Source organism: Herpailurus yagouaroundi, unplaced genomic scaffold (genome assembly GCF_014898765.1).
Source record: "Herpailurus yagouaroundi ecotype Mexico unplaced genomic scaffold, PumYag 29, whole genome shotgun sequence".
NCBI lineage: Eukaryota > Metazoa > Chordata > Mammalia > Carnivora > Felidae > Herpailurus > Herpailurus yagouaroundi.
Genome location: NW_024412377.1, coordinates 119,006,028 through 119,029,929, shown reverse-complemented (window position 1 = coordinate 119,029,929; position 23,902 = coordinate 119,006,028). Strand labels below are relative to the sequence as shown.

The following is a 23,902-nucleotide window of genomic DNA, read 5'->3' as shown; positions in this document are numbered from 1 at the left end:
ACAGTTTTTATCTGACAGAGTTGGGATTGGCAGTTGGCTAGTTAACCAAAAGTGACAAATTTCATCTTAAAGTGAGAAAACATAAAAAAATACTACTCCTACATTTACAATATTTTATTTCAATTTATAATAAATGAAAATACACATATTTGCCTTTACCAGTCTTCTGGTGTGGAGCCAAGAACTTTTCTTTGTGAATGAGTGTACTGACTAGATTTCTGTATTATATTTCTTCCAAAAAATCAAAACCATAAAGAATTTTCTGGTTTCTGGTGTGTTTCTCTAAATGGAGCAAGAACATACAGACACTTCCACAAGAAATCTAAGTGTGGAATCCTTCTTGACTTTCACGATTTGGCCAAAATGTTAGAGCCATCTAACCCACATCTAATTCAAAAGCAATTTTTTTCACTGTTAACGAGTCTTTCCAAAGCAAGAAACTGGATTTCATAAAAACATCCTCTCTCTTCTCTCAAATGTTAAAGGTTGTGGTGGTAAGCAAAATAATGGTCCCCCCAAAATGCCTATAGTTTAATCCTCAGACTCAATGAATATGTTACTTTACAGGAAAAAAAGGACTGTGGGGTATGATTAAATTAATGATCTTGAAATGGAGAGGTTATGCTGGTAAGCCCAATGTAATCATAGAGGTCCTTGTGAAAGACAGAGGTGGAGAGTCGGACAGTAATTTGAGAATGCTATGCTACTGGCTTAAGATGGAGAAAGGAGCCAGCCACAAGGTAAGGAATATTGGTGGCATCTCAAAGCTGAGAAAGGAAGGGAATAGATTCTCCCTTAGAGCCTCGGGAAGGAAGGCAGCATCTTGATTTCAGTCCAGGGAAACCCATTTCAGGCTTACACTTAGTAAGGTAATAAATTTGTATTGTTTTAAGCCACCAGGTTTGTCCTATTTATTAAAGCAGCAATAGGAAACTAATACAGAGTTTACATAACAGTTAATTAAATAATTATAATGAACACAAACTGATTTAGGATGCAAGCAACCCTTGCAAAACATGTAATTCAACATTGGAGACCAGAAGTCTATAAACATGAGTGAGGTATGCTAGCAGTGGTTATTCAGGGTGATTGGGGCATCAATCAGCATGTTTTTTTGGAAAACGGGGAGCATTCATTAATTAACAGCCAACCAAGCTGTTAATTCTCAGAGAGAACACCTATTTTATTGGCCCTTTTTGAAGAGGTCACTAGATGCCAGGCACTGTACTAATCATTTTACAACAATTCTATAAATATACACTAATTTCAATTATTTTTCACCAATGAGGAAGCTTAAATTCAAAGTTTTTTAAGGTCCCTTCCCAGCCTGAGTTTCTATACTTTCCAGATGCTAACACAAACACCTCATGTTATAGATGAAAAAATCGCAATTAATCTAACCAATTCTAGCTCTATCACCAAAGTAGTCAAGATGATAGCAAGAAAGAGAATAATCAGACAGGGTCACTTGAAAGCAAGTGAGTTAAGAACTTTTCACAAGACACGTTTTACACATATACTCAGAAACATACCAAGTAAGTCACAATAGATTTTATTATTCCACCTCAGGGAAATAAGGCAAATAAGATAGGATGACAATGACGTGACATGGTATAAGTAATATCCTTCGTAACCAGGAAATATAAATCAAGAGACATACAGACAACTCTCTTTGATGGATCTAGCATTACACGGCATTACTATGAAATTTCATTTGAGGTTTGATAAATATGTGGCCGCACAATGACTACAGTTCAGCCACTTACTGGCTGTGTCACTTAACCCACTGTGAGCCTTTGATTCTTCATGTGTAAATCGCCTTCTACCCTCTTCACAGGGTTGCTTCATGGACTAACTGAGATAATGGATATGGGATCACTTAATAAATAAACCAAAACATCCCCTACAGATAAGGGAGATTAAGATCAATATAACCAACTATGTCATGCTAGGAAAGCAGTCTAATTAGAGCTCCCTCTGTAGTGAGTAGAATTTTAGGTCCCAAGACTAATGCTGGGTTTTAAAACCTTGCTGATGTTACAGGCTTGTCACACAGGACCTCTCATCACAGCCTCTGATGTCTGGGAAATGCAAATTAAGTATCATTTTAAAATAAAACAAGAACCAAACAGTTGGACATAGGGGAAGGAAAGGAAAAATTAGATTAAAAACAGAGAGGGAAGCAAACCATAAGGGCTTCTGAATACGGAGAACAAACTGAGGGTTGCTGGAGGGCTGGTGGGTGGGGGGATGGGCTAAGGGGGTAATGGGCATTCAGGAGGACACTCGTTGCAATGAGCATTGGGTGTTGTAGGTAAGTGATGAATCACTGGGTTCCACTCCTGAAACCAATACTGTGCTGTATGTTAATGAACTTGAATTTAAATAAATAAGTTAAGAAATAAAATAATAAAACAAGATGACAAGTTAAACTCTAGGCAGGTTCCTTTGCAATGACAACCTAACACTCCAACTGGTTCTTGTTAAAATGGTTTCATTAAATCCAACTGCTCAATTCCCCCTTGCAATATACAGTATTAATTGTTGTTATGTAGTCAGGCCACAGACACATTATGAAATTTATATGCCAAAATCACAAGTACTTTGGCCTTTATTTTTTGTTAAGTTTTACCCACATTCTTTAAAGTATAAACAATATAGTGATGACTGTGCTGCCCAGACTGCTTTTGTGAGAAAAATATTTTTCTTTGAATGCATGAACTGATAAGTCAGAATAGATGCTAAGTGATTTATGAAAAGGATTGTCTTAATTTTATATCTTTCATATTCCTGAGCAAAATATTTGTTTAATAAGCACTGGAAAGGAGAGGATGGTAAGTGGGTAAACAACTGATGTGGAGACACAATTCACAAAAAACATGCAAATGATCGTAATAATATTAAAAAAAAAAAAACCTTTCAACTGTGAGCTCTATGAGAACTTGGACTTCGTTTAGTAAACTGTTCTATCTCCACAGCCTCCCACAGAGCTTGGGATATAGTAGATACTCAATATTTATTGACAGGATAAATAAACTTTCCTGCTATTCAAATAAGTACAAAATAAAACCATAATAAGATGTCATTATTCTTTATAACCCAAATTTATTTTCTCTGTCATGATAAAACCCAATGTTGACAGGGCACAGAAAAAGAAGATTTCTATATAATTCTATTTTGGAAATTATTTGGGGGATGGAGAGAGAGAAATGAGAGTGAATGAGGGAAAAAGAAGGAAAAGAAATTAGAGATGGAGCGTCTTTAAGTTTACCATTCCAACTCCCTCATTTTGCAAATGACAATGTTGCTCACTTATTCAAGATGGGACCAACTCCTGCCCTCAAGAAGTTTACAGCCAAGGGGCACCAGATGTTTCAGTTAGTTAAGCATGTGACACTTGATTTTGGCTCACGTCACGATCTCACGGTAAGTTCGAGCCCCACATCCATCTCTGTGCTGACAACATAGAGCTTGCTTAGGATTCTCTCTCTGCTCCAGCTTGCTCGCTGTCTCTCTCTCTCTCTCAAAATAAATAAACGTTTAAAAAAAGGAAGAAATTTACAATCATGGGGTGCCTGGGTGGCTCAGTCAGTTAATCGTCTGACTTTGGCTCAGGTCATGATCTCGCGGTCCGTGAGATCGAGCCCCACGTCAGGCTCTGTGCTGACAGCTCACAACTTGGAGCCTGCTTCAGATTTCTGTGTCTCCCTTTTTCTCTGCCCCTCCCACTTGCACTGTCTCTCTCTCAAAAATAAACAAAAAAAACCTTTATTAATAAAAATTTTAAAAAGTTTACAATCAAATGGAGGAGACAGACACTGAACAAAGTTATTGCAAGGAGAAGTGCAACGTGCTATGCAAGAGTGCAATGGGAAACCTAGACCAGTATGTAGAGTGAGAGGAGAGAGAGTTTCTCATAAGTGACACTTGAGCTAAGACATAAAAGAAAGATGAACTTAGGTAGAGGAAGGAGCCCAAAGACATTGGACTTATCAAAAATCAGTGGTAGTACAATTAAAACTCCTGAGCATTATGTAAGAAACAAAATAAGAAGACTAAGAAAAGTAGGACAAAGAAGGAACCCATCTAGGAAACTCGAGACCCAAAGAACAACACTGCAATGAGTTTCCTGGATTTTCTTTTTGCCTCACATATGGAAGACTGAGTTCTGGAGAAGCCAGCAACCTAGAAATGCCATCAGGCAAAGAGACAAAACAATAACAACAACAATATCCTTCTGTCTCTAAGCAGAGGACCAGGAAAGGGGCCACCTAGCAAGATAGAAAACATTCAGAAGATAATCACTGTACGCCATGCTACAGAAAATACTATGGCTGCTACCCCAACACATGCCAGCAAAGGTCAAATGAGTAGCCTAGACTTCTACTCTTACTGGCTTTAACAGGGGTTCTGAATTCCTCTGCTACGATGGTGTCAGAGAAGACTAAGTAGAGAGCTGGGACTTTCATCCCCATCAAGTGGTAACAAATACTCCCTCATCCCCTCAGTAGAAACTACTTGAGGGGTCTGGACTTCTACCTCCACCTGGCAGGAAGAAGTTACTTCCCTCCTTCTCTACGAAAGCGGTATCGGGGAGACCTAGTGGAGAGTTTGGATATTCATCAATACCATGGTATTACTGGACACCAGATGGGGAGTGGTGATGAGGTACTCCTACCCCTCTTAGCCAGGGAGATACCAGTGGGGACTAGTGGAGAGTGAGAATCCCCAAACCCACCAAACTGTAACAGGGAAGGTCTCTCCATCCTCAGATGTCAATGTAGAATTTTTACCCTTATGTGGCAATTAATAAGGCAGTACCCAACCTTTCCCCTACTGGACTAGCATCACAATAAGCCAGTTAAAAGACACTGTCTAAACAAGATCCAGCATCTCATAATACCCCAAATGCTCAGACTTCAATAAAAAAATAATTCATCATATCACAAACCAGAAAGATCTCAAAACAAAAGCAAAAGATAATCAAGATACCAACACCAAGATGAAAGAGACATTAAAATGACCTGGCAAATGTTTTTAAGCAATCATAAAAGTGTTTCATTGAACAACTACAAACATGTTTGACACAAATAACAAAATAGTCTAAGAAAGTAAGACTAGACAGAAGACCAGTTAGAAATTTCAGAACTGTGAAACATAATAATCAAAGTAAAAAACTCCAAGAATGAGCTCAAAAGGATAATGGAGGGGATCAAAAAAAAAATGTAAACTGAAAGAGTAACAGAAATTACTCATGAACAACAGAGAAAAAATAGAATGAAGAAATAAAAATAAACAGATTCAGGGACTTATGTGACAATAACAAAACATCTAACATTCATGTCATTACAGTTTCAGAGGAGAGGAGAAAGAGGCTGGGAAGTACTAAAAAGAGTACTGAAATGACTGAAAACTTTCCAAATTTGGCAAAAGACATAAATTGACAGGTTGAAGAAGCTGAGCAAACACCAAACAGGCTAAACCCAAAGAAATCCACATCAAAACACAACATAGCCAAACTTTAGAAAATTAAACACAAAAAGAAAAAAAATCAGAGGGAAATGACACCACACTTACTGGGAAAAAAATAGTGGATTTCTCCCATCAGAAGCCATGGAGGCCACAGGAAGTGGCACATTTTTCAAGTGCTAGAAGAAAAGAACATCAACCCTGAATCCTATCTATCCTATGAAAATATCCTTAAGGAATTACGGGGAAATCAAGACACTTTCAGCTAATTAAAACCTAAAAAACTTAGTTTCCAGAAATTCTATCCTTAAAAAGAAAATGGCTACAATATGTTCTCCAAACAGAAAAACAATGATAAAAGAAGAAATTTCAGAATATTGGGAAGGAAAAAAGAACACAATAAACAAAATATGGGCACATACAGTAAACTATTCTTCTCCTATTGGATCTTTTAAACTATGTTTGATGGTTAAGAAAAAAATTAAAACACTGATATGGTTCCAGCTAAATGTAGAAGAAATATTTAAGGCAATTAATTATAAACATGAAGAGGCAGGAATACAAAGGCAGATAAGGTTTCAACACTTCATTCAACTGGTAAAATGATGACACCAAGAGACTGTGATAAGATGTATATATGCATGTATGATACCTAGAACCACTAAAAAAAGGTATACAAAGAGAAGATTTGCTGAAAATTACTACATATGAACAAACCATACAAGAATTCTAAAATGTGTTCAAAAAACCCAAAGGAAGAAAAAAAACAGAGATCTAAAAATAAAATGGAAGACGTAAGCCCTAACATATTAATAATTACATTAAGTTTAAATAGTCTAAATCATTAATTAAAAGAGATCAACAGAATGCTTTAAAAAACATGACCAAACTGTATGCAAGAAAACTCACTTCAAATGTAACCATACAGGCAGATTAAAAGAAAAAATTTTAAAAGATACATCATACAAATATTAATAAAAAGAAATAGGAATTCCGGGGCGCCTGGGTGGCGCAGTCGGTTAAGCGTCCGACTTCAGCCAGGTCACGATCTCGCGGTCCGTGAGTTCGAGCCCCGCGTCGGGCTCTGGGCTGGTGGCTCGGAGCCTGGAGCCTGTTTCCGATTCTGTGTCTCCGTCTCTCTCTGCCCCTCCCCCATTCATGCTCTGTCTCTCTCTGTCCCAAAAATAAATAAAAACGTTGAAAAAAAAAAAAGAAATAGGAATTCCTATTAAAGGAACTCCAGCTAATGGAGACTTCAGGGCAATGAAAATTACCAGGGACAGAGAGAGATATTATATAATGATAAAAGGGTTAAACCAAAAAGAAGATATCTCAAACCTAAATGTGCATGTACTTAACAGAAGAGCTGAAAAGTATACGAAGAAACAATCAAAAAAAATAAAAGAAGAAATAGACAAATCTACAATTGTAGTTGGAGACCTCAACATCCTTCTCTCAACAATTTATAACACAAGACAGAACATCAGATAGTACACAGAAGAATTTGACACCACCATCAATCAATAGGATCCAATCAACATTTATAAAATGCTACACCCAACAGTAGAAGATCCACTCTTTTTCAAGTGCCCATGAAACATATACCAAGATAGAACACATATCCTGGGCCAGAAAACAAACCTCACCATGAAATTATACAGGTGTGTTCTCCAACCAGAGTGAAATCAAACTGAAATCAATAGCAGAAAGACAGCTGGAAAATCTCCAAACAACTGGAAATTAAACAACAAGCTTCTGAATAATCCATGGATCAAAGAGAAAGTTTCAAGGGATATTTTAAAAATACACTGGGCACCTAGGTGGCTCAGTTGGTTGAGCGTCTGACTCTTAATTTCAGGTCAGGTCATGATCCCAGGGTCATGGGATAGAGCTCTGTATCAGGCTCCGTGCTGAGCATGGAACCTGCTTGGGATTCTCTCTCTCTCCCCCCCCTCTGCCACTCTCCCCTGCTCATACATCCTCTCTCTCTCTCTCTCTCTCTCTTTCTCTCTCTCTCTCTCTCTCTCTCTCTCTCTCTATATATATATATATATATATACACATACACATAATAAAATTAATTTTAAAAATAAATTTTAAAATATTACATGGAATAAAATCCAATTTTGTGAGACACAGTTAAAGCAGTGCTAGGAGGGAAATTTATAGCACTAAATATATACATTAGAAAAATGAAAAAGTCTCAAAACAATAATCTAAGCTCCCATTTGAAGACCTAGAAAAAGAAGAGAAAAAAAAAACCCAAGCAAATGAAAACAAAAATAATAAAAAGCAGAAATCCACAAAACACACCAGAAAAGTAATAGAGCAAATCAATGAAATGAAGAGCTAATTCTCTTAAAATATGAATAAAACTAACACCTAGCAACTGACAAAGAAAAAAGAAAAGACACAAATTACCAATATCAGGAATAAAACAGCATGTCATTAAAGACCAAGGAGACCATCAAAAGGTTAATATGAAAATACTATGAACAACCCTACACATGTAAATTTGACAATTTGGATAAAATGGATCAATTCCTCAAAAACACAAACTACCACCCTCACCCAAAATGAAATAGAAATAGAGCATTTGATGCTCTCCAACTATTTAAAAATTTTTTTAATGTTTATTTATTTTTGAGAGACAGAGAAAGAGACGGGGAGGGGCAGAGAGAGAGGGAGACACAGAATCCAAAGCAGGCTCCAGGCTCTGAGCTGTCAGCACAGAGCCTGATGCAGGGCTCAAACCCACAAAGTGTGAGATCATTACCTGACCTGAAGTCGGACACTTAACCGACTGAGCCACCCAAGAGCCCCTGATGCACTCAAACTATGAAAGAAATACTACACCTGTAAATCAAGTAAGTCAGTCAGAATAAGACAAATATCCTATGATTTCACTCATATGTGGAATTTAAGAAACAATACAGATGAACATAGGGCAAGGAAAGAAAAATAAGATAAAAACAGAGAGGGAGGCAAACCGTAAGAGACTCTTAAATACAGAGAACAAATTGAGGGTTGGTGTAGGGAGCTAGGTGGGGAGATGGGCCAGATGGGTGAAAGACATTAAGGAGGGCACTTGTTGGGACAAGTACTGGGTGTCAGACATAAGAGATGAATCACTAAGATCTACTCCTGAAACCAAGACTACATTGTATGTTAACTAACTTAAATTTAAATAACAACTTAAAAAATCTCCTTCAAACAGAAATCTTAAGGCCTAGATGGTTTCACTGGAGAATTCTACCAAACATTTAAGGAACACCAACTTAACACAATCTCTTCCAGAGACTGCTGAGCATTTACCACATACCAGGCATGGTTCCAACAGTTTTTACATGTCTTGAGCTCACTTAACCCTTTCAACAACCCTAAAAAAAAAAATCCCCATTATTACTCCTTCCCATATGAACAGAACAAAGCTTTGAGAATTTATGGACGTGTCTAGGACATAATAGAACCAGGACTCAAATTTAAGTTTCTAGGATATAATTGAGCATTGAATCAATGCTCAAATTTCTGGTATTTTCAACTTAAGCTATTACCCAAAATATAGTCATATTTCACTTTTGTGAAGGGAAATTCAGATCTGACCAGGACATGTTCTTTCAACAAAGAAGTTGAGGTACGACCATTGTCGATATTCTCAATAGAAATATATATGTATTTTGTAAATAAAGTAAAGGTTATTGCTGCTGGCAACTGCCATGCAATTTCCATCTAGATGACAGTTAAAACATATGTGAGAGAATACAGCCCGAAAAGACATTTATTATTGGAAATGGTAAAAGCTTCACTATAGGAGAACCAGCCGCACCACTATAATTACAAGAATCAAGAATCAAAACACTGCTTCATTAATTTTTTTCCTTGTGTTTGTTATCTGACCCCATCAAGACTAATTATACCCCTTCTCAAGGATTTTAATGAACACCCTGACTTAAGTAAACACTAGACAGACCGGTTAGAAAAGCAGCGTTTATATAGGTGTATCTGAACTGCCTCCATTTAGGGAAAAACGGTATGTCAAAAACATTATATTGACAAACAACATTTGCCTGACTACTGTTTTCTCTTAACAAAAGAGGAAACATGACCACCTCCCAACAAATGAGAGAAAAAGATTTTAAACTTTAATACTTAAAAAGTACCCTTCATACTTCTGTACCTCCCCAACAACTAAGAGCTGTATGTTAACTCGGCCCTCTAAATAATCCATGATGCCCCTGATGGCAAGGCTGGCTCAAGTTTACAGGAGATTTACCCCATCTTGTATCACAAGATATTGGCAGGCAAGGGCCATGCTGCTGGGATTCCAGGCCGACTCTAAGGGACATGGGAATTCTGGGAGTCCCAGGGATTGGAGCGGCCTGCATCAGGGCTTCGCCAACGTTTCCAGAGAGGAATGTGACTCTCACTAGCAGAAGACAGCCCTGGAACACTGGGGATGTATTAATTGCAGGCGCTTGTAGCAGGCTGAAGCACGTGTAATTGCTACTCTTCGGTATTTCCATTAGATTCAACCTAATATAACACCTGCTATGTAGTAGGCAGCATATTAAGCAGTGCTCCAAGCAAAAGGACGTTAAGTCTTCTTTTCTACTTAAGGATCCATTCTAATTTTACATTCCACAAAGTTATATGGCTCTATGTTTGTTTTAATATAAAAACAATGTTTCCCACAAATCTTTGAGCAAAAGGAAGGCTCTAAGAGGAGCATTCTGTCCATCTGCCTTGTGGCTTCATACATCCCTCGTAGAGATGGTTAATATTCCCAAGGGTACAAATACCCTGTTTAGAAAATTGCAGGTGACAATCCCCAGGAAGAAGTTTCAGAGGCAGATGGGGGGGGGGGGGGTGGGGGAATAAATGCCTGGCTGACACTCTGCTTTCCCCAATTCTCTGTAAAATCCTTGCCCTATTAAGGCCCAAAAACATCGTTAGCACTTATTTTTTCCAGGAAGAAATGGTTCTCATAGCACTTGACAGAACAATTAACACCTAAGGAAATAGTTATAACGCTAGCTTCCGACTTCACACATAGAAAGAGATGACTCTCCATACTGGAAAAGTTCCAACTGGAAGCTGATGCATTGTTTAATCCGATTTAAAACTGTATTTAAAAATTGTAGCCATCTAGTGCCTCAGATGGGACTCAAGTTTTCCCAAGTCTTTAGATCCAATCACCAAGATACCAGGAGAAAGTTGCATGCAAAATTTTTTTTCTGTATCTATGAATATGTACTGGGGGTGGGGGGAAGCAACACATGAATTGAGGCTCTAAACTTCCATGCTATATTCTCTAATTCTCCAAAATGTCATTTGTGAAAGAAAATATCAGACAACCGAATTTGCCTCACACTCACCCTGATCTACTCAGTGGCAGATATAACCCTGATAGGCTTTTCCCTTTTCTCTCCCTCTCCTTGCCCTATATCCTGTTTCCAGTGACAATGACTAGACGCTAGGGTATTTCATCCATTTAATTCTTTCTGGGCGCTTTCTGGGTCCCCTCCTATCCTGGGGAGCAGGGAAAATTTTGTTTTACTTTGCTTTTGATGAGATTAATGACTACATCTTTAAACAAACACAAATAACAGGGGACCTTCAGCCCAGAAAGTAATTCCCCCTACACCTCTAAAAAAAAATTGGCAGTGAGGGAATTTCAATTGTTGGCACAAGTGACGGACTTGTGAATTTAGGGGACCATCTAAACTCAAAATAAGAAAACAAAAGCATACAACTGAACGGTTAGCATTTTCTCCTTCGTCATCGGATCTAAAAGTTCATCCTGGCACCAACACAAAGAAGTAATGATTCCATCAGCAGCCTAACAGATGGCAGGCATGAAACGGCTCTAACCTTCTCCGAGAATGCTGGAGAATAGCTCCACGGAGTTTAATTTAACAGGATGGTGGCTGCTATTTTGTCTCTGCCGCCTCCTGCACAGCACGCCTGTCCATAGCTTGGAGAGCTACATCTTAAGGTCCGGAAGTGCAGTAACTCAGGTTAACCCTTTGAAGACAAGCAAGGGTCTGGAGTTATTATGGGATCCTTTCTCCGCATTGGATTCTGTTCCAACAAATGCAATTCAAACTTTTGGTCACAACAAAGCAAACTACACATGGCAGAGTATTTTCAGGTTCACTTTCCCCCTACTAGCATTTAAGAGACATTGGGGCTCTTTTTTCTTGGACAGTAAAGTAGTTTTCTGAAGTCCTAGAGGCAAATCACTAGAAGTGAGAGGTCTCATATTACCATCCCTCCTCCTGCTAGCTTCTTAAGGGCTCCCACTCAGGGAAAAACAGACATTAGTTCTGACGATGGTAGGAATTTCCATCCATGGCTTCAGGATCAGCTGGGGAGCTTTACACCATCCTGATGCCAGGGCTACAGTCTTGAAACTCTGGGGCTGAGACCCAAGCATCAGTATGTCTTAAAGCTACCCAGAGGGTTCTGACTGGCAGTCAGGGTGTGTAAGAAATACTGCATGTAAAAATTTAACTATCACATTTTAAATTTCTATAAATTGTTATACTCGGTTAATATAATTTCTATTCCAAGCCCCCATCACATTGGGTTTGTCATTCTTAGGATTCCACCTCTCTACCTGCCTCAGTCTGTCCAATGATTGCGTGAAGGTTTTGGGGTTTGCAGGCCCCACCCAGATATCAGGAAAACACTATGCTGATCCTGCAGCCCTGAATTCAGGAATGTGCTTGGGTCAGGCTGTAATAGTCAGAACAGTCTGAAGGTAAAAGATATTTATGCCTGAATATCCTCTATCCAGCAATCATTATGAAATGTGAAGTTTCTATGTGGCTCAGATGAGGAGACGGGCTCATGCAGGGCAGCTCCGCCCTTCTCTTTATAAGGCTGCTCCTACAGAAAACTGGTTATCTTCCAAAAAATATCTTCATTTCTTATGATGTGCCCCTCACTATTTCACACAGGATCATCCACAACCTGTGTGCAATATTCTGGTGACGCTTCAGGGCCACCAAGCTAAACATTTATGTGCTGATCTCTGCACTGCGTGCCCTGGGCTGATTGTGTGTGTGTGTGTGTGTGTGTGTGTGTGTGTGTGTGTGTGTGTGTGTGTGCATCCTTTAAATAAGCAATCATTGTTTGATTTACTCAGCAGGTACGTGTGTCCAGTCTTACCGTCATTACCCACTGCTGCCATATGTCTGTATAATGAAGACGCAAGCCTCCTAGAAACCCCTGGATTGAGTCAGAACAAGATAAATCCTGCTTTTTTCTTGAACATAATAATAGGTGTTCAATAAATGCTGGTTGAACTAAGGAGTCTACTCCTTAAGACACCCAGGCTCTAATAAAAGAAAGACATCAATAGGGCTTGGACAAAGCATTTTAGAAACAAGGCACAGAAAGCCACTCAAATACACCCAGGTAAAAAGCAGACAAGTGAAAGGATCTCATGGAAACAAAGTACAGAAAAGAGAGCTGAGCCTCGCAAGTTGACAAGGAGCTGCTGTGCCCCCTCCCTCTGGGGGATCATGTGACCTCATGCAGCTGTTTGTGCTTCAGTTCTCCTCTGTCAACCCCGGACCTTGGCTCCATTAGCCCAAAGCCCGCTGAGATCACCCAATAAAAGTGGCCTCTGTTTATTGCTGGGAGAAAGTTTAATGGCTCACCTTGGGGGAAGCGGGGAGCTGACATCATACGATTGGTATAACAGCCTCATCTGGGGCTGCTGCAAAGGACTAGGATCATCACTACCAATGATACACACGAGCTCTGCTGAGTCAAGTGACACCCCCCCAAGAAAGTAAAATTCATGCATAAGTATGAGTCATAACAAACTTTATTTCAGAATGTCTATAGGACTGAATTTCAGAGCTATACTACTCATTTATAGCTCTAAATCACAATAACACTGAATCAAAAATACTTCATACCTCACAAAAAAGGGGCCTGAGAAATGTTCATTTGAATTTAACTTAGTTTCACATTATACAACTATACATATAAAAACACTTACACAATTGAGGGAGACAATGACTTCTAGATCAAAAGAAAGCATGTGTGGCAACATCTCACTTACCGTGAGGTCAAAGATTTGACAACTGAAGTTGAGAATCAGGAAGTTACAGTAAAATAACATCACCAAGTCAAGGCAGCATGTCCTCAGAAAAAAGTCTCTCAGAGCCTCGTTTAGGTTCTGTTTACTGTTACTGGACACAGAGTATGCAATGACATAATTTCCCAGCCCCATAAGGAAGGAGATGAGGGTTCCTAGAGGCAGGTGAGAGTAACGGCAGAGAGAAAGGTAACAGGTAACAGTGAGTGAAAACACACCCTGCAAAAACCACTGCAGATCTCAAAGAGCAGAGTCATTCACGGTAGGGGCTTTAACAAACCCAAATAGGACCTGAAAGAGTGAAAAACATAAGTGATGACCTTAATTGTTTTCATTATTTTTAGTAGATTGTTCGCAAAAGCAGGGAAATATATACTAAATTAAGTGTTACAGTGTAAATAATTAAAATACAAAAAAAGACGTGCAACTTAAAAGAATAACCTCGACGTGTCTATACCATGCACCCTACAATGTCTGACAAAAAGGATATTACTACATATACACTGCTTATAAAATACACAAAGCAATTTATATAAAAAGAATAGAGCACCTTTTTTTTACCCACATATGACTGAAACCGTAAAAGACCCTTCATGGTAAAAGCACCTTAATCACATAAGGATAGGGGCGCCTGGGTGGCGCAGTAGGTTAAGCGTCCGACTTCAGCCAGGTCACGATATTGTGGTCCGGGAGTTCGAGCCCCGCGTCAGGCTCTGGGCTGATGGCTCGGAGCCTGGAGCCTGTTTCCGATTCTGTGTCTCCCTCTCTCTCTGCCCCTCCCCCGTTCATGCTCTGTCTCTCTCTGTCCCAAAAATAAATAAACGTTGAAAAAAAAATTTTTTTAATTAAAAAAAAAAAATCACATAAGGATAGCTAAAGTCAGTTCATCTCAGCATAAGAACTTTATGTTTTGTCCTGAATGGTCAACTGTATTGATCAGTGGGCCCAAATGATTGCAAAACCTTTTTGCATGATAGGAGACACGGAGGGCAAAAAAGCTGTCCCGAAATCAGTGTTTCTCAAAATATGGTCTGTGGAACAGCACAGCTGAATCTCCTGGTGAACTTGCTTTAAAATGCAGATCCCCTCAGTCCCAAATGAGATTTCATGAATCAGAATCTTTGGCGGAGGGCCTGGGAACCTGCATTTAGCACACTCCCCCGAGGATTTCTGATTCAAGAAGTGTGGGAATCACTGGACAAAATCATTGCCTCGAGATTTAGGCCCAGCCACACCAGGTCAGGAGGAGACTGGCCTGGTCTGTGAATTAACCCCTTCCCACATGTTCCTAATATGCCCAGTAAGGCAGTACTCCTGATTTTGACATCTCTACATGTTTTCTCACAGGAAAAGGATTCTGACATATTATAAAAATAAACTCTAACAAGCTCTAATTAATGTTAAAAAGAGCATAATAATTCTAACACATATATGTGAAGCTTGAAGTAATGGATGCCTGCAGAAGGTTTTAAAAAAAAAAATATTGAGAGAGGATAAGTGTCTGAAGCAACTCCAGAGGATTTCTTGGGAATGGGAGGAAAATACATTTCAAAGCAGTCTTGGAGAAGAGACAGAATGTAGCTTCCATCCAGAGTGGGGAAATGCAAATCAATTAAAAACTGACTGGGATGTTTAGGCTGGGCCTTGACACTCTTGAGGCAGAGGCCGGAAACTACTGGAAAACATGTTTGGTTTGGCCAGCACAATGTTTTAAACAATTCTGAATTACTGCCAGCATGTAAAAATTGAGAGAATTCTTTTCTTTAAAAAAAGTCTGTCTTTTCCTATAAAACAGGAAATTAGAGTTAACTAGAAAAAACAGCCACATGGCAACAGTGTGTGAGAGCTGGGCAGCAGCTGTCCACCTTTAAACAGACACGTGTTCCCAGGGTCTCCCAAGGCGCCACCAGCCTGCCTGACTCATCAGATCACCTGCCAGGTCCCCAAAGCCATTTGCACTGGCCACCCTGGTTTTAAGGAATTAGCAAAAATTCGTCCTTTTTCTGCTTCATTTTTTCAATTTCTTTTTTTTAAGTTTATTTATTTATTTTGAGAGAGTGCAGGGAGGGGCAGAGAGAGAGAGAGAGAGAGAGAGAGAAAGAGATTGAATCCCAAGCAGGCTCCGCACTGTTAGTGTGGAGCCCGATGCGGGGCTCAAACTCATGAACCATCACCTGAGCTGAAACCAAAAGTCAGACACTTAATTGACTGAGCTACCCAGGCACCCCACTCTTTGTATTTCTAACAAAAATTCTTGCTACAAATATCCTTTCCTACCTCAGAGGCGTTAAGAAAGAAATCAGAAGGGCGCCTGGGTGGCTCAGTCGGTTGAGCGTCCGACTTTGGCTCAGGTCATGATCTCGCGGTCTGTGGGTTCGAGCCCCACGTCGGGCTCTGTGCTGACAGCTCAGAGCCTGGAGCCTGTTTCAGATTCTGTGTCTCCCTCTTCCTCTGACCCTCCCCTGTTCATGCTCTCTGTCTCAAAAAATAAATAAATGTTAAAAAAAATATTAAAAAAAGAAAGAAATCAGATAATGTCTGAAAATCACCAAGAATTCAGTCTAGTGTTCACATCCCTAGTTACCAGTGGGAACCACCTACGGAGCTTTAAAAAGTATGGATGGATGCCTGGGTTCCACCCAGAATCTCCAAGATTCTGATGTATTTATTGCTCTAGGATGTACCCTCATCAGCAAAAGTGCATAACGTTCCCTAGGTGATTCTAATGAACACCAAAAGCTGAGAACTCCTGCTTCAGAGGATGTAGGTTGTTGCGTAGGATGCGTTAAGTTTATTTCAGTGTCATATGGATTTCTAACCTCTCACCTCTGTGATCATTTACATGGCCTCTTATTTTTCGAAATGGGCTATTATTCCAAAAGCCTACCAAATGCCGCTGACAAACTGGAAAAAGAAGTCAAAGTTTTGTTCTGGTTTCTACCATTCATTTTCTCTCCAACACACCTGAAGAATGAGACACTAAGAAAATAAGGAGAGATTATCCTAAAAGACAGAACTCGAGCAGCACAAACAGCTCAAATACAGTAAGAAGAAGCTCACAGTGGCAGGCTTGTATAAAAAATAAAATTGCTTTGATATTCATCACTGCACTAAGTGGAAAAATTTTCAAATATTAAAAAAAAAGAACAATTTCCCCAAGACTTCCCAGTAATGGCCCAATTTTTATCTTAAGCAGATGAATTCCAAATTACTGCCTCTCTTCAAGCTTCCTATTAGGTAGTGTGCACTTATATTTTGGCTTCCAATCATGGTAAATGCAAACTACTGTCACCTAATTTTCAAACAGTAATACTACCTCATATTACATTTGAAAAGTACATTTTCAAAATGGTTTCACATAGTAATGGCATCTAGGTACTAGACTTCTACGATGCAACAGGTAGCGTACTAGGCACTCTATACACACAATCCCAAATCGATCCGACCACCTCACAAAGTTAATTCTATAACCTCGTTGTGCAATGAAAAAGAAGGAGCTTTGGAAAAATTGAAAATTATGTAGATGATCAATCATTGAGCTAGTAGGTGGTAACACTTGTTCTGTCAAATTCCCAAACCTGTGCTTTTCATACTAAACTCCCTTCCTTGTCTAATCATCACTACACAGAACACCTGTGCCCAGGTAGCCCCACTTGCCAGGGAAACACAGAGAGGTTCATGCTGCGTTCCATGTCACATAATGTCAAAGTCACCCCCTGCCTTCCCGCTCTCCAACCCATGTTCTTTCAGAAGACCAAATCATACTGTGGACAGGTTACATTATAAAAGCCATACTGGTGACAGTTAAGTAGTACTTATGGGTAGACATTAAATGCTCTCAATTTCTGAGAACCAAACATTACTCTAAATGTAGCCTAGCTTCAACACTGGCCTGGTATATTCCTTTCTGTTGTAGGACACTCATGCATCAGGCATCAGGTTTAACTCCTTTATCCGTCCCAGAATCTTCTCATGAATCCCATGAGCAATGAGGCTGATAACATATGGGCACCAGCACCACTCGCCAGGCCTCCAGCCTGTCCTTGGCTTCCCTGACACTGTCACCAGGCAGTCAGCAGGACATCCTGAAGAAGGGCAGATGTCACCTTCTATGGTTTTTTTTTTCCTTTATTTGTAAATCATAAAGAGACTGTGCCATAAAAACCCAGCTAGCAGGTCTCAGGTCCATGAGTGCCACTATCTGAGGCAGGCTCCCAGGGGAGTGTATCATTTCATGTCCTGGAAGGAGGGTCTCCTCTTCTTGAAGCTGCCAACAGTGTATCCTTAAAGTTGGATTTCAAAAACTGCATCAGTGATGTGTTGGGGCCAAGAAGTGATTCTTGAGCAAATTAGGACAACACAGGTCCCCTGCAAGAGAAAGCAAGTTGGCTTTATCACCTAATAAACAGGTCTCCCCAATCAATACTTATTTGCCTCTTTTCTAAAGCAACTCTTAAGGGTCACTTGAATTCCATCACTGTGGATAATTCTGCCTCCTAATGATCTTCGAACAAAGCCAGCACCTTATTTTATAAAGCCCAGCTACCCAGAGGAGCTGGTTCAAAGGGGAGTTAAGATATAGCTAAAACGGAGGTCTTAATCTTTCCAGCGTGAAGGAACTCTGCTATGTGATCAAACCTCACCGAGCTGTGTCTCCCCACTGCCAGCGGCAAGAACAAACAGATGTCAGGGCTATTTGTTTTATTCAAAAATGACAGGAAATCAAAAATCTATCAAACGGATGTGTCAGCAGCAACTCTACAAGCATATTGGTTACTGAGATGTATGTGCCTCCATTTTGGTTCATGATAAAATCACCTTCTAAGCTTTCTAATTTTCAAATGCCCACGTGGATACACGGCCAGAGAGTTCTGGGGAGTATCTTTAGGACTGGGCACCATATCCAAGGTGGCCACATTCTATGTGAATTTAAATCATGCAAATTTGAAATGTGGTAGGATATAAAAATAGTAAATAATGTCTCCCTATGCGCATTCGTGCAAACCCCCATGGAATGATGTTGTTGTTGTTGTCGTTTTTAAGAACTGCAAAATTCCCCAACTGGCAAACTGAGTACACTGACTGTACCCAGCACCTACACCACTGCCACATCACAGTGCTGCTACCTTATCTGCTACACAAAATGCTTACATTTCTACTCCATTATGCACGTGCACTGGAACTTCATGAGCAATTTTAATGATCACTGCCTCTGATATTTTAACTTCACTGTTGTGATCATTTCAGTGCTTTTTTATGTCTTAAAATAAAATCAGCCGAGTGGTGATGTTAAAGCTAATACAGACAAAATAAACTATTAACTTTGGAATATAGGTAAGGTGATCAAATGCAATGTAAAAAAGGCTAAACAACCACTACCAGGTTCCCTGGTCTTAATTTCCCACAACCTACAGGACAGAAAGCTTTTTCTTAAAGGACAATAAATATTTTAAGTTTTGCTGGAGAAGAGCTCTCTGTCACAGCTATTCACTCTGCCATTGCAGCCATAACAAAGCCAGGGACATAGCTGTGTGCCAATAAAACTTTATTTACAAAAGCAGAGAGCAGGTTGGGTTTGGCCTGAGGGCAACAAGTGACTGACCCTTCTTCTACAGCCTTAGCCCTGATACCTGCCCCCCTTCCGTTTAATGTGGCATTTTATTGCTCATAAAAACAGTAGTTCCCCCAACCCACAACCATTCTCCCATTTTCCATAGAGCCACTTTTGAAAACAGAAGAAGTCCCATTAAAACAGGCACATTTCAAGCTTGCCAAAGCTTTGTAATAGTCAAGAAAAAAAGGGAAGCAACAAACTGGCAAAAACACGGCAGCACCACAAAGCCATAAAGTGTTGTATGTTATGATTTTTTGTGATGCTTACGTAACTACACCTATTTGTCAAAACTCACCAAAATGTACACTTGGGATTGGTGAATTTAATTGTACATGCATAATACTTCAGTGAAGTGGACATTGAAAAAAAAAAAAGCTTTAAAGCCTCAGCTACAAGCTCTAATTGGCAGTAACTGTAAATTCATGTGGTAAAAGTATATTCCCCTTACTTTCCATTTACCGCCCTGAGACACCCGGTCATGAATTAAAACAGTCTGAATTAGGTAAATCCTTCAAACACTCTGTTGCATTAAATGCCCTGAATGCAACTGTCCTTCACAGACACTTCACTTGAAAGAGAAGAGCGAGTTGTTTCTAGAAACAATAAAGAGCCCTGATCAGCTTTCAACCACAGTAAAAACAAAACAAGCAAACCCACAAGAACATGCATATTTGTGACAACCAGTAAGGCTTGTTTAATCTGCTCATTTCACTAAAAGCATTTTAAATCAAAAACAGAAGTTGGTGTGAGTCTCATCTCTGTTCTTTTCAGTCGTCTTTACACCACTGTGGAGCTTGTCCACATTTAAGCAGGGGGAGAAAAAAAGCAGTTAAACAAGCACCGAGACCCTAAAATCAGGGAAAAACCACACAAGAAGATCATTCCTCTGATTAATCTAAAGTCAATAGACTGCATGACAACAATTTCAAAACCCCAGCTATTAGCTTCCTCGGTGCCCTTATATTTAATCTGTCTTCATTCAGAGATAAGACCTCATTTAGAGCAATCGTTCTCAAAGTGTGGTCCCTGGACCAAGAACAGCAGCATCACCTGGAAACCTGTTAGAAACACAAATCTTAGGACCCGACCCCAGACCTACTTACACAGAAACTGAGAGTGGGGCCCACCGATCTACGCTTAACAAATCCTCCAGAGGATTCTGAGGTTCAGTGATGTTCCAAAATCATTAACCTGAAGTTTGGAAACCAGCGTATAGTTGTAAGTGGAGTCCCTTCCCAGTCTTTCATTTCACTTGGAGCTGACTTTAGATCCCACCCTCCAGGATAAGAAGGGATCTGCACCCAGGTGCTTTGTGAGCCTCACAAAAATGCTTCATAAAAATGTTCTCAAAGAGCAGAGTGGATTTAGGAACAGACCATATTTAGATCCCATTTCAACATTTTTTGAGCACCTGCCATGTGCCATGCTTGTGCTAAATGGAATTATCTTATTTAGCCTCCCCAGTAATGAATAAATCTATTCATAGATCTGCCAGCATGCACTCAGTGCTGAAGTACTTGTACATAAATGTTCATTTTGTTTTTTCTTTGGTTAATTGTTCTCAAACTTTATTCTAGATCACAATTAGAGTCCAAGGTTGCTTATACAAAACTATGTGTCCTACAATTTTAAGCCAACATAAGGGAAATCTGAGGTAATGATGAATTACCCAAGAGAGCGTTTTCTTTACTCAATGGCTTTACCTTCTCTCACATGTTAAAAATTTAACTCCAATAAATTTGGGAAGATGCAAATCCATTACACTCATTTATTTTAGGCTTTGGTTCTCTCTTAAATAACTCTGGTCTGTCCTTTCCACTATGGACACCCTTCTTCATGCAGACAATAAAAAGTTAAGAAAAAAAAATTAAGCAAGTCTAAACTCCCCCTGCCACCTGGGAACCCTACAGCATTTGTCTTACACTAGAGACGGTATGAGGTCTAGCACTAGCGCTTTCTCCCATCCTCTGCCCGTGGCCAACATTACTAATCACTCAGGCACCCTTACCCAGAGCCTGATATTATGCTCAAAATGTCAGAATCCTTCTCAATAGCATTTCAGGCAGCCACTGCCAACCAGAGGAAGTATATACATGACTAACAAAATACAGTTATTTCACTGGCCAATCAAAACATGCCCCTTCCTTGTTTTCCTTCCTACTTCAAAGACAGCTTTAACCCTCTCCTTCCATTGTCCCCAGAACAATAAAATTAAGGTTCAGTTAATCCTGCACCGAAGTCTACAAATCCATGGCACCTTGCAGATCGTAATCACGCTGGATTGTGCTGAGCGGTTTCAACAATTTGAATGCCGTTGTAACCCAGCACGAGGTACAAAACTGCTCTGAAAATCAAAGAACTAAGTAAATGAAGGTACTGAACAGAAAACGAAACACCTGTGAGACAGGATCCTCTGCATATAACTGGGAAATGTACAGCATGAACAGCCCAGGGAGGCTGACGCACAATACAGGGCTTAAGAGCCTAAAAACATGGCTGGAGGAAAGAATTCTGATTTTGTTTTTGGTACTCACTGCGGATTCTTTATTCAGCTAAGGGGGCACCACACTGTTCCTTTAGCAGCATCTCCATTATTCTAATTCCCTAGAGAGAGAAGAAAGAAAAATCAAAATGCAACAAGCACTTTTACATTTATCACAGCCCTTTCCCTCCAAGGAATCCAAGTCATGGCCATATACTCATTCCAGAAAAGTAGGCTCATGGTCATACCTTACATTTTTATAGTATTTTTCTCACCAAGTTCACATACATTTTCTCTACATGTGCTCAGAACTACTCAAGGGAAGTGGGCACAGGAGAGTTTAGAATCTCCATTTTAAACATAAGAAAGCAGTCCAAGAGAACACAAGTAACTTCTCAAAACACAGGTCCAGCTGCTAAGTGACATTGCCAGAACTGAAATAATAATGGTAATAATTAGTGTTTATTGAGCATTTATAAATGTGCTATGCTGGCTGCTCAGGTTTTCACGAGCACCATCCTGGGCAGTGGCACCATGGACACCCTTCCGGCCTCTCAGCTCCCTTTCCCCACCTGCCAGCACTGTAGGCTGCTAAGGGCACAGAGCCCTCAGCCAAAGGCAGCTGCCTAAACTCAGGTCACGTCTCCTCTCCAGGAGCAACCCACATCCAACGACTGGTGGACATAGGGGTCTAAAGGCCCAGCTCTCTTCCCTTAACTCCAGAAACCAGTGAAGGGCACTCCATGTCTAGAAGTCCCCATGGGATCAGCTGAGACCTTCACTGCAACATTACCACGGTTCACATTCACCTCCTGCATAATCCTGTCTCCCCTATTCCCCTGGTAGAGTTGTTTCTGAGGGCCCTGTCCAGTAACCCTCTGCATAAAAGTCTCCGTCTCGGAGTCTGTCTGGAGAGCTGGTCTCGGATGCCTTATTTAATACACACAAAACCCCAGAACAAGTACAATTCTTACTTCCATTTTACAGATGAAGAAACAGTAACTCCAAGAGGTTTAAGCAATTTTCCCAAAGTCATACATCTGTTGAGCAATAAAGCAGGGCAAGAACACAGGCACTCTATTCGGGCTTCAGAGGCTCCCCTGACCCTTCCCACGTGCTCACTCTGTGACTGCACATGCCGACCTGTCACCCGCCAGCCAGTCAAAATCAACTCTGGAGGAAAGAGGAAAGCAGATATTCCCTCCCTTCTCCTTCAAGACCAAGTTGTGCAGACAAGAGGATAAATCTTCAGATTGAAAGACAGGGTGATGGTGTAATTATGAACAAAGGTTTTAAGGACGTCAGAGCTGGATCTGGTGGAATGGAAGTCACTGTTCTCAGGGATGGGAAAGGAGTTTACAGGGAACACTAATGACCCAAGCTAACCTAAAACACAGGTCCCCAGGGGCGCCTGGGTGGCTCAGTCAGTTAAGCGTCCGACTTCGGCTCAGGTCATGATCTCCTGGTCCATGAGTTCGAGCCCCGCATCGGGCTCTGTGCTGACCACTCAGAGCCTGGAGCCTGTTTCAGATTCTGTGTCTCCCTCTCTCTCTGACCCTCCCCCCGTTCATGCTCTGTCTCTTTCTGTCTCAAAAATAAATAAACGTTACAATATCAATCAATCAATCAATAAATAAATAAAACACAGGTCCCCAGGCCCCTCACAGAAGACTCTGACTTAATAGGACTCAAGCAGGCCCCAGAGTTCTGTACCTTTAACAAACACCCAGGTGATTCTCATGATCAGGCAGGTCCGGAAAAACACGGAGTGAGCCACAAGAGAAAGACAGGGGCTTCCTACCAGGGATTTATTTTGCACCACAACAAGAAGGGAGCCTCTAGAGAAGACCATAAAATATACTGAGTACCAAAGTACACAAAACAAAATGTAACGTTTCCTTGAGGTTTCAGATGGTCCTTTAGATTGTGGCTAGCCATCGCCACAAACACTGCCACTGTCCTGCAAGAAAAAAGCACCAAAGGATGCAGATTGAATGCTGAGGAGCACGGAGAGGGGGCAGCAAGCTCCAAGGCCAGGAGCACTGCTATCAGGGTGGAGAGAGGCGGGTCCTGGTCACAGCCCTGCCGGGAATTTTTCTGGGTACCTCAGGTGCATCACTTTTACCAAGGAGTAACTGAGATCGGATAGCTCAGGGGACAGCAAGGCCGAACAGGGACTGAACAGGAACTGGTAGAGAAACTCACAGAGGCACATACAGATTCC

At 40.4% G+C, this 23,902-nt stretch overlaps 1 protein-coding gene across 7 annotated transcripts in view; it reads right to left on the bottom strand.

The window, feature by feature from the left end:
• The window catches only part of PRELID2 (PRELI domain containing 2), a 191,884-nt gene that overhangs the window by 108,719 nt on the left and 59,263 nt on the right, over positions 1 to 23,902 (bottom strand). For 6 of the 7 annotated variants that reach the window (XM_040453789.1, XM_040453804.1, XM_040453823.1 and 3 more), the window contains 2 exons: positions 21,731 to 21,800; positions 17,693 to 17,950 (listed from right to left, as the gene is read on the bottom strand). In XM_040453789.1, coding sequence (XP_040309723.1) covers positions 21,741 to 21,800 — 60 coding nt within the window. In that variant the 3' untranslated portion in view covers positions 17,693 to 17,950; positions 21,731 to 21,740. Of the gene's footprint in view, positions 1 to 17,692; positions 17,951 to 21,730; positions 21,801 to 23,902 lie in introns of those variants that run through there. The other variant, XR_005784217.1, reaches the window with a different exon arrangement.